This window comes from Orbicella faveolata, unplaced genomic scaffold (genome assembly GCF_042242905.1).
Source record: "Orbicella faveolata isolate gen_17 unplaced genomic scaffold, um_ofav_v1 contig_35, whole genome shotgun sequence".
NCBI lineage: Eukaryota > Metazoa > Cnidaria > Anthozoa > Scleractinia > Merulinidae > Orbicella > Orbicella faveolata.
The window spans coordinates 16,733,121-16,745,307 of NW_028301564.1; the positions used below are offsets into that span (position 1 = coordinate 16,733,121).

A 12,187-nucleotide genomic window follows, 5' to 3' on the forward strand; every position below is an offset into this window, starting at 1 on the left:
TCAGAAAAATATAACTTCTTTTATTTCGCTTGGCTTTCTATTATCGCGAGTTACATGAATTAGTGGTAGGCGTGATGCTTGCGAGATTTTCTCGCTTTGCTTCAAATCTCATTTTGGAAAGGTTAGTGATGTAATCCATCACAAATAATTGAGGCACATGCGTAATACTCTTACGCTAAAGGAAGTGCTCATTAGAGGTCTTGAGATCACGTTTGGTGTGTGAAAACATTATTAATTGGACTGGCGCTCGCTGCAAGAAATACTGACCAAGTGCGAGCCTTGCTGATGAAAATAATATAACGTAAAACCTTTGCCAGGATCTATGCACCTCCTTTAATAACAACTGATGTCAAATTTCGCTGTCATAAACAACTGTTTGAGGTACAGGATAGGATGAGCCCGGGAAACTGATATTGAATAGTTGTCGGGCATGCGCAGTAAAGCAAGTGCTAACACTGGCATGCGCTGTAAAGCAAGTACTAAGTATGGAGACAAAGAGGTCGACGAGGAAGTTTAAATCGACACCGAGAAACAGAGACTGCCAGTATCCCAAAGACGGATTCTGGGAGCCCGGCAGGATTCAAAGTCGTATTCGACTTTAAAAGGGTAAACAAATTTTGGCAGTAACGTTTTGCTGAAGTTTTAAATGAAATTAACGCAGACTGTTTTTGAAAAGACTTTTTGAAGTGTCGGTCCCCTTCGCTTACATCAGATTCTGAGCTGATATTTTCAGAAAACACTGATAGTGCCAGTATACATCCGTCAGCAACCAGAGTATTGCGCATATGCTGGACTATTTATCACGGTCAGATAGATTTGATATCCATGTCTCATTCCCAATATTGGGTTGCCGGTTTTCTGAGGATTCTAGTCAAATCTTAATGACCGGCTTTAAACATATGGTACGAATAACAACCACCACCACAGTGCAGTAAAAAGGTTCCACACTGAACTTTTTTAAAGGCTTGACGAAAGACACGATTTTAGGAGTAAATGCCTGTTTGATACCCGATGTTTTTAAAGCTAGATTAACGACATATAAACAGATAACACTTATGGCGTTACTATGGGAGCGAACAAGGGCGCAATTGGCCAACCCTAACGGCACCCACATTAATTTGGTATTTTTCTTCCTTGTATAAAAGATGACATGAAAAACCTGTCGTTGCAAATGCGCAGTTATGCCATCGCTGAAGGAAGAGGGTCAAGTTTCGATGCGCGCGCTGTCAACATCACAGTAGTTTCAAAACATTTCAGAGTTGAAACGAAAAGAACCTATCCAGATTTTTAAAAGAAAAATAAATAAAGCCGCCATCCTGAGAAATCGCATGAAAACAGTCTCTTATGCGGTGTTGGAAGACTAGATGTTTGATACCCGATGTTTTTAATTTTAAAGCTAGATCATTAGCGTACAAACAGATATCACTTATGGCGTTACTATGGGAGCGAACAAGGGCGCAATTGGCCAACCGTAACGGAACCCACGTTAAATTGGTATTTTTCTTCCTTGTGTAAAAAGATGACATGAAAAACCTGTAGTTGCAAATGCGCAGTTATGCCATCGCTGAAGGAAGAGGCCGGTCAAGTTTTGAAGCGCGCGCTGTCAACGTCACATTAGTTTCATATCATGTTAGAGCTGAAACGAAAAGAACCTATCCAGATTTTTAAAAGAAAAATAAATAAAGACGCCATCCTGAGAAATCGCATGAAATCAGTCTCTTATGCGGTGTCAGAAGACTGTTTTAAACGATAGATGTTTGATGCCCAATGTCTTTTAAAGCTAGATTAACGACATATAAACAGATAACACTTATGGCGTTACTATGGGAGAGAACAAGGGCGCAATTGGCCAACCCTAACGGCACCCACATTAATTTGGTATTTTTCTTCCTTGTATAAAAGATGACATCAAAAACCTGTCGTTACAAACGCGCAGTTGTGTTATCGCTGAAGGAAGAGGGTCACGTTTCGAAGCATGCGCTGTTAACATCACGGTAGCTTCATAACATTTTAGAGTTGAAACGTAAAGAACCTGTCCAGATTTTTAAAAAATAAATAAAGCCGCCATCCTGAGAAATCGCATGAAATTCTCTTATGCGGTGTCGGAAGACTGATTTAAACGATAGATATTTCTTAATTCAAGAAAAAACTATAGAGTTTGTCAATAAATACAGGGCTTATTTTTCTATTTATCTTCTCCTTGTAGTCTCAAAGATAAACATTACGGTTAAATAAATTAAATCCTATTTTCTTCCACCTTTGGCTCCGATAAAAAAAGCTCTATTTTGTTTTAACTCCCCCGAAGTTCACAATGAAACATCAAGTTCATCACTCCTTTAATTTGCAAACGTGAAAATTGTTTGAACGTTTTAGAAAAGGTACACAACTCTTTTGTACCCCGTTCAGTGTTTACGCAACAACTAACTTTTAAACTGTATTTATATCTTTTACGTGCACTTCGACGAGTTTTAGTCTTCCGAAAATGTCGCGGAATATATTAATCCGCAATAAAATATCTACGTAAAACTAATCTTTTTGGCCTGAGATGGAATGCTGCACAAAATTGGACAGACGTATACGATCGAGGTTGGCGGTTTTTTGACCCTCGGTAGATAGTTTTGGGGATAATCACGTTTCTCTCGACGAGCTTGTTCAATTTATGCCTGTGGCCCCCTCCACACTACGCCGAAGAAATTTGAAAATTAAACGCAGCCATATTTCTCCGGTTAGGCCTTCCTTCCACACTTATCAGTCACGAAAAAGACTTTCGAAAACGCTCTTCAAACCGGAGGAATTTGAAAACGCCGGCTTTGCGTTCTCTGAGTGAGGACGGAAAACATTTTGCAAACGAACTGCTTTCGAAAACAATGAAATTATATACGATAATCACGATGTTTCCTGCCCAAGTTTTACACAAATACAAATGCAAAATGACCGGTGATTGTTGCATTTTTAAATTCCTCCAGCATAGTGTGGATGGAAAACGTTTGACGCACTTTCAGAGTGAAACCTCGCCGCTCGCACTTAACGCTCACAATCACGCTCGCAACTTCCTTGTTTTGCGTTCTTTCCCACGGATTTTCGAGGAAAAGATAGACTGCTCGCAGTCTAAATCTGTCGTAAAATAATTGAAGCACATGCCTAATGCTATCACGTCTAAGGGAAGTGCTGATTATACGCCTTGAAGTCCGGCTAGTGTATTAGTTAAAACATAGTACACCGATGATCTCATAGCTTTCCTTACGAGAAAGACGACATCATAAGGCTTAGCTCATCACACATGCGAGATAACGACATATGCGCAACAACATAAACATAACGACATAAGAAGGAAGATATGTCGTTACGTATATGTTCCGGCAGGGTGCACATGCTGAAATATTGTCGGAATTGAGCGGCAAAAGCTTTGGAGCACAATCACGAACACTCTTAGACCCCATTTATATGGTCTCGGGTACCCGGGACAACCTTCCCCCCGAGTTACCCTGGCCGAGGCACCTTTTAGCTTATTTCTCTGCAAAATTCAACCAACCGTTTACATTAGGATCGTGAACCCGTCTCGGAGGGGGCGAAACAACTCGGGTGGGCGAGTTGTCTCGCCTCGGCAGGTAGGGTAACTCTGCCAAGGGGGACAATTTTTCTTCATTTTAACGCTTTGGCTCCCGTTACCGGGACAACTCTCCGCGTGGCGAGTGTCACGCAATGCCTAGATTTTGGATTTAAAGCAGAAATTCGTATCAAAGAAGTGAAAATTAACTCGGCAAAACCCACTGTGATCGAATGACCGAGGGAACCTCAAAGAAAGAGAGATATTTGCACATTCAATATGGGTTATGAATAATCACTCAGGGTCAACTTTGGCTCGGCCTACACGGACTACGTTTTCACCTATAAACGTTCGTTAAAGCTGCCTCGGAGGTAGGGTTATCTCGGGTACCCGAGACCATATAACTAGGGTAGAGGGGTGACCAAATTAACGGTCTATATATTGGGCTCAGTCAGAAAGAACAAGATTCTTCGTAGAGCACAAGTTTTAATTGCACTAATTGTACCAATGAATTTATTTTATTTAATTCGCACCATATCATGATTCAGTTTTATTATAGCACTGTTATACTGTACAGCTTCCAACTTCTGAACTTAAGAATGCTGAACATTAATTAATTGATAACAATCAAAAAATCTGTTTTTCTGAAAAATTAATTACGTCTTAGCGATTAGATCAATACAGCCTTTGCGAGTAAACTACAGCGGATACATTGCTCCAGAAAAACGTTGAACGTTTCAAAAAGTGCTCAAAATAAGAGAAGGTGTTCCCCGAAAAAAAATGCGCTTTCAAACGGCAAAAACAAATTTCTAAGAATTTACTTGTTCCATATTAACCACCAAGGAGGAAACGGTTCAAACTCACGCCCTTCGAAAATTGAAAATCCCAACAGTTCCTAAAAAGTTCGTTTGCGAAAAAAAAAAAAATTAAATCTTATTTAAGTGGTCATGCGCTTAGCTATACAAGCACTAAGCTTAGCTAGTTTACAGGGATGCCACTGAAACAAATTAAGGGAAACAAATATTTAAACAAAGGAAACAAATATTGCAAAAAAAAAAAAGATCTTTTAAAGGTTAACGTTTAAATCATCTTAACAATAAAACGATTTAAGCAACAGAACACTTTTTCAGTGTTTACATATTAGCGTTACCTAAACACGAGGGGGCTTGGAGAAGTCGAGCCAGTTATGCAAACTCGAGACGCAGTCGAGGGTTTGCATAGCTTTGGAGAATACTTCCAACCGTCTTTACATACTCTCATCTAAACACACGCTATCGACCAATAAGGACGCACGTAGTAGCTCAGTTTATTTTATAAAAGTTCATTCAAGTTTTTAGGGGTGGCGGATGGTAAATGCGACACTTTGCGAGACGACGAGACTAGCGTTTTTCTCCGCGAGTCCGAGACATTTTGATTTCTTCAGTTGCGAGACCGAGTTTTCAAAGTGTTTTTAATGCGAGCTCGAGACGTTCAGGTGCTAAGAAGTTCAGATGTCATATAAAACCATCATAAAAAGATAATATGATAGTCTGAGACAACCTGATCTACATTTCACTTAAGTTGGTATCTCTCCTTCTATTTCCTCCTCTCTTACTAACAACTCCAGCAGCACACATCGTAGCAACAAAGGTTTAGAAGCAAGGCAGCAGTAACAAACGGGATGGTAATAAAACTATATAACAATAAAAACACCGTGGTATAAACTTAATCAACAAAGTTCATTTTAAATCAGCTTTACAATTTAACATTTATAGAATCATTCAAAAAAAGGGAATATGATACAGTCACTGGCATGGCAACCTGATCTTTTTACTCAAATATCCTATGCCTGTTTTAGTAACAGACCCATCGCCGGTACCATCTGTATCTGCAACAACGGTAACAACCGGGGTAGCACCAGTAACAATAGCGGTAGGAATAATATCTATAGCGGCATAGATGACGCTTCATGCCTACAAAGATAAGTAAGGACAATGTCGTTAGGAAGAACCATTACTTTTTCAGGCGGGCGGTGAAGACTTAAAGACAAATTTTGTATCATACCAGCCACGGTATTGATGAAAGTGCCTCTCTGACGAAGCTAAAAGCGTGTTAAAAATGCTGTGTTGAGATTTTGAATTGTTTAGATTTAAAAGCAATTTTCACTGATTGACTTAAAGACCGCCCAACATTGTTAATGGCCATGTTAGCGTGGGAGCAGGGACGATGTCTGAGATTGAGTTCTCTATAACACAGAACTTTTAAATATACTGTGTCACTTTCCCTTGCGTATCTCACTGAAATAAACTAGATATCAGACCGAGAGCTCAATTCCTAGTTGCAGACAAACTTTTCCTCGGTTATCTCTGCCGCGTTTTTGTCATTTCTTTCTGGTTTCATTTCTTTAACATTTAGCTTAGGATTTCCGGCAGTATCAGTTTTAAACTGAAACTCTCGAGTCTCAACTGAGGACTTAACTTAGAAATTGCCTTTTTATCCTAAGCTTGTATTTGACTACATCTGATTAACTAATAACTAGATAGCAAACACTTACGCAACGGTTGAGCCTTCTTGACGCGATAAATGGGCAGTTTAGCACACATTTCAGCCATTTCATCACTAAGGATCGAGCGGTCAGTGACGGTCGAAACAACATCAAATTCACTGTCAGACACGTTCTTTGGCGTTGAGGAGGAACTATCCTGTAAAGAATAACAAGAACAACTTCAACTAGGCGAATCTTTATTTTAGCCCAGTGGCTATGCCTAACGTCAAACCCGCAAAAGTTTTGTATCTAGACAAGTGGAAAGGGAGCTGGGTCATACAAGAGAGTACGCCGCTAAACCTTCCCCCTCCCCCCGTGCAGAATTTTTTTGTTAGCTCGAAAGTGAGCTAGGCTGAGCCAACCTGTGGTACATTTTATCAGTTGGGAGTAATTGAGGTCTGTAACGGAAAATCTCAAATTTCGGTCGTTAGCTATCGTTAGCCAAGGTAAATACAGCAAGACCAAAGATTGCGATTTTCTAGTAAAACCGAACAAATGGTCTGTACGGTAAGTCACATAATAATTGAATTAATCAGTGGGAAGCAACCTCACTTTCATTACCTCGTCAAGCACCTTGAGCAGCTCATCAGGTTTAGGCGTATCGTCAGTGGAGTCACTCAGAAAACAAGCTTTTGCAGCAGACAGTCGATGCATGGTTAAGTTCTACAAGAAAAATACACGATGTTCTTACAAAAATGATGCCTCCCGTTCACTGACTGGTGTGCCTGGGGGTAAATGGTGCTTGGGTACTTGGAATACCCAGCGTCTAAACGCAACACTATTTTTTGTCGTTTGCTAGACAACAGTGTTTGGCACCAGGTGTGAACACAGCCTGAGATATCGTTGAAGTGACTAATTAACTCAATGACGAAAACATCTACAAAACATGTACACAGTTAAATTCGAAACAATTTCCTTGCTAGCTCCCATACGTTCATTTAGGAATACTGACTCTATCCCGTTAAAAAGTAGCGAATTACGAAATCACACCTTCTTTCTCCCGTTGTAAATTTCAATTTTACCTTTTTAAAGTCGACGACAACCTTGACTTCCCCTGCGTTCCCCGAGTTCGTCTTTGGAATACTCAAGGTCTCCGTTTGTTTCTCAGTGTCGATTTCGACTTCCTCATTAATCTCTTCATTTCCATCCTTAATTTTCACATTGTACTTGGACACGGTGTCCTACAAGCCAAAGACACATTTTAACTTTACAGTCTAAATAACTGTTTTATAAATTATGTAAGTAACAGATCCGTGCGTAACAATGACGCAAGGCTGATTACTGCGTGGAAAACTTGACGTTATAACGACATCCTAGAGTCCAGACTGAAAGCAAAAAATTGCAACCGTGGACAGCTGTTCGGACCTGGTTGGTTCTCGTCAGTACGGGATAGGAGCAAAAACTAGAGCAACTAACTTGAGGGCAGGTTTTCTACTAAATGCAATGGGTAACAACGTCAGATGAAACTCAAATACTACTGGAATGTTTCATGTCAGTTGAAATCCTCTCTGCTTTGAAGTTAAGTTACTCTTGGGCTTAACTGGACCCGCCTTATGCTACACCTGGCGGGGAAACTTTATATGAAAATTACTGAACATATAGCAATTTTATGGAGAATATTAAATTTAAGGAAATCACTCTTATTTGTCGCATTTACCTTTTTGTCTTCACATTTACAGACAGTCGCTGCAGATGTGGCAGCAACAAAGACGGCAAAACACAGAACGAACACTTTGAACTCCTAGTGAAAGGAAAACATTAAATGTAATAGATATGTGTGCTTTTGCTTAAAAAATAAAGCCAACAGCGACCAACGTGTCCTTAGAGACTGCATAGGGGACGTTGTAAGGCACGTAGGAAGGCTTCCATTGTAGGGAACTAAGAGGAGCGAAAAACTAACCAACCCGCTGTTTCTAGTCCGAATCTCTCTAGGTTGGTTATTGAGGCTGTTAGATGTGTGTACTTCATATGGGTATGAGTTATTCTCCTCGCTAAAGGCACTGATAATTAAAAAAATTTGTCAAGTAAAACTTACCATTTTTTTCTTGCAACAGAAAAGCGACAGTTCTTCGTTCTTCTTATGGCAGAGGACTTGAACCTTTCTCCACTGAGAATGGATGCAGATTCACAAGCGAACGTTTTTTATACTGTTTGACGGCTCACAAAAGTTTCCTGATAGTTAACTTGATATCAAGGATGTATGTGGTATTTGACATCAGTCCTGATTTATCCTTGTTTCAGATCTTCTAATGTAACGACTTTGACCTGGTATTAGTATTAGCACTTGCTTTACTGCGCATGTCAATATTAGCACTTACTTTACTGCACATGCCAGTGTCAGCACTTGTTTTACTGCACGTGCCAGTATTAGCCCTTGCTTTACTGCACATGCTAGTATTAGCCCTTGCTTCACAGCGCATGCCCGACAACTATTATTCAATGGTAATTCCCCGGACTCGTCCTATCCTCTACCTCTAACAGTTGTTTATGACAGCGAAATTCGACATCAGTTTTTATTAAAGGAGTTGCATAGATCCCATGCAAGGCCGACACTTGGTCAGTATTTCTTGCGGCGCGCGCTAGTTCAAATAATAATGTTTTTACACAAAACGTGACCTCAAGACGTCTAATCAGCACTTCCTTTAGCCGTAATAGTATTACGCATGTGCCTCAATTATTCGCGACGGATTACATCACTAACCGTTCCAAAATCAGATTTGAAGCAAAGCGAGTAGATCTCGCAAGCTTCACGCCTGCCACTAATTCATGAACGCGCGATAATACAAAGCCGAGCGAAATAAAAGAAATTATATTTTTCTGAAGAATCTTAGTGGTCGGGAATCCTGAATCTTATAATTTGATTGCTAATATACGCCAGGCAGTTTGTCAAGATACAGACCCAGAGTTATATACCGCTCGCATCCCCTCTTTAGAAATTTGAGGTTTTGGTTCACTTTAAACTATGTATGCTATGTAAATGCCAAAAGAAATGGCCTCGTGTCGCAGTCAAGAACCCGTCAGAGTTTTTATCGATACGGATCTTCCGCCGGCAAATAACATGTGTATATGTACAGGTTTTCAGAATTTAGTGCTGTGTACAGAATAAGCGGAATGTTTCTGTGTTGGCGTGGTAAATTAAATCACAAGCTTGATGCTTTTGGAGATCTTGAGAGTCATACATGTATTGGACCAAAGATGGAGGAATTGGAAAATCACCGACATTGAGCAATAATTTAATGCTTTTGAGACGACAAAGAGCAGATAAATTGGCCGGATCGAATGGGGAACATTCTGCAAAAAAGGAACTCTGTCAGTGCAGGGTAGATTTAAAGACTTCCGTGCGATGACGGCGAAAAAAATCGTTTTTTTGTACTTCAAAACAACTTTTCGCGATACAATTCCTCCTAGCGACTAGCAATGTTTGCCCCCTGACGATCCCCAGACACAAACATGGGTATCCGATTACTGGCAAATCATTCATCGTTGATAGAGGCTCTGTAATATTTAATCAGATTCTTGTGTCGTTTTTAAGTTTTAAACTCTAAAAGCCTTTCCGACGTTTATGAGGTTAAACACATTTAGAGCGTGACTTTACAGCAATCAATTATATACGCTGTTATCGCGCGCAGCTCTTGCTTTTATCGTTTTCTTCTGTAAAAAGTTAATCAACAGATACGAAATGTATGCCTAGTGGCCTTCAGTTTTGTAGCCTCAGAAACGTAATGGCTAAATAAGGGCCATTTAAATTTCTTCCTTCTTTGCCCTTATATATTAAGTGTTCCGATAACGATTAACCGTCTCTCAAGAGGGTCAAACACGTCAAGCTCGTGTTTCAATTTGTCGCGCCAACGGGAAAAAAATGTTTCAAAGTCAAGTCACAGAAACATACAGTGTTATTCTGTACGCATCGCTTAATTTTAAAACTTATTCTTCACACTTATTTAGTACGTATGGGTTATTGACCAAGTGTGAGGTCAAGATGGCTGGATATTGGCCAAGTTCTTTTTTTGCCAAAAAAAAGAAATTCGTGGCATAAAGGCCAAAGAAATTAAACTTAGCCAATATGCAGATGACACGACCCTTATTTTAGACGGCTCCGAAGAATCCTTTCTAGAATCTTTGAAGATAATAGACTATTTCGGTGATATATCCGGCCTCAGACTTAACAGCAAAAAGACAGAGGCTTTATGGATCGGTGCAAGTGCGGATTGGGATTTAAAACTTTTTCCTGAAAAAGACTTCAAATGGCCAAAAAAAAAAAAAAGTCAGAGCGTTACGGGTATGGTTGTCAACAGACCCTGATGTAACTATATCTTTGAATTACAAAGATGAAATAGAAAAAATTAAATCGATTCTGGGATGCTGGAAACTTCGCAGACTTGGCCTTTTAGGTAAAATTACTGTTTTAAAAAGCCTCATAGCTTCACAACTGGTATCTATTTTTTCTCCTCTTCTGAACAAATCACACAGCAATAAAGGAGATAAATGTAATGTTTTACAACTTCTTATGGAATGACAAAGGCGACAAAATAAAAAGAAAGGTAATGATTAATGATTACTCAGAAGGGGGACTTAAAATGATTGATATAACTTCCTTTAACAGATCTCTCAAAGCCACATGGATAAAGAAGTATCTAGATAAGGAAAACTGTGGAAGCTGGAAAAGATTTTTTGACTCAGAACTTGAAAAATATGGAGGTGAAGTAACACTAACTGGAAATCTAAACATAAAAGACAGTCGTAACATTATTAAAGTATCAGATCCTTTTTCCAAAGAAATTCTTGAAATCTGGTCAGAAGCCAATTATCAAGAAAAGATTGTATCAGATTATCACTTTCGGTCATCGCCCTTATGGTATAATTCACTTATAAGAGTTGGGAATAGACCAGTGTTTTTTAAAGAATTAATGGATGACTCCAGAAAGTTTCTCTCGCTCACTGCTTTCCAAACTATATATAACCTGACAGCCCGACCTTTAACCTTTCTTGGAATCATTTCTTCAATAAAACTTCTTCAAAGATATATACCCCATAACATCAGAACTTCTATTAAACATGAAAGTTTCTTGTCAAAATTCTTAAAAAGCAAAAAACCTAGTAGACTAGTAAATAAGAAACTTATATCAGGAAAAAGTGAACCACCCAACCAAAGTCAACAAAAGTGGCAGGAAGACGTCACTCTCACAACAAAACAAGAGTTCAACTGGAAAGAGGTTTACCAAACGGCTTTTCAACGTACAGAGAGCACAAAACTTATAACTTTCAATTTTAAAGTATGGCTACAGTCTTGCCAAGTCATGGCCAAAGAGAAACCCTTAGAGCCTGATACAGCACTGGGTCTAAGGCCGGATAGCTCTAAACATAAACTCCAAATTAACTTCTGCTGCTTAAATGCTAAATATTACATTTGGCTATGTAGACAAAAAATGTTCTCCAAAACTAAATGATTTCTTACTGTATTTAAAACATATCTATGAAAAGGAAAAAAATACAACTACAATCGTTTTAAAAAAGTGGGAGCCTCTGTTGCCTCTTTTGTAGTCTCTTGACAGCTTGACCCTAGTCCCCTGAAAACGAAAATAAAAATGAAAGGAAAAGAAACAAGGCGCATATATACCATGCATATTTTCTGTAATTCGCAATTCGGAATTTACATTACTGACAGGAGTAAACTGGTATGATCTTGTTGTGTTAGAATTGTAAGTAGCGCAAGTAATCTAATTATGTTGTATTGTAAGCAGTGTAGGTATTAGTATTGTTAGTAGCGTGAGTATGCGTATTGTATAGAGTAAGTGTTAGTATCGTAAGTGGCGTAAGTAATAAGTTTTTTGTAAGTAGTGTAAGTAACTACATTCATTTAATATTGTATTGTAAGCAGTGTAAGCAGCAATTAAAATAAAAAATAAATAAATAAATAAAAAAAGTTCTTTTTTTGGGTGTTTATGGACCGAGACGGAGTCGAGGTCCATAAACTCGTAAAAGAAAGAACGAGACCAATATCAAGCCATCTTGACCGAACAAGCTTGGTCAATAAAGGATTTATTATGTGGCTTTCGGGGAAATTTTTCTTGCGGGACACGGCGGGTAGTCCCGAGCGGGCAAGATAGCTCCATCTT

The 12,187-nt window shown here is 39.1% G+C and overlaps 1 protein-coding gene across 1 annotated transcript; it reads right to left on the minus strand.

Moving 5' to 3' along the window:
- Nucleotides 1-4,013: 4,013 nt before the first annotated feature.
- LOC110041989 (uncharacterized) lies at nt 4,014-8,440 on the minus strand. The gene is made up of 6 exons (XM_020747312.2): nt 8,107-8,440; nt 7,729-7,812; nt 7,094-7,252; nt 6,633-6,734; nt 6,081-6,228; nt 4,014-5,499 (listed from the first exon to the last, which is right to left on the minus strand). The coding sequence occupies exons 1-6, from the start codon at nt 8,107-8,109 to the stop codon at nt 5,381-5,383; spliced, it is 615 nt and encodes a 204-aa protein (XP_020602971.1). The 5' UTR covers nt 8,110-8,440; the 3' UTR covers nt 4,014-5,380.
- Between the last annotated feature and the right edge of the window lie 3,747 nt (nt 8,441-12,187).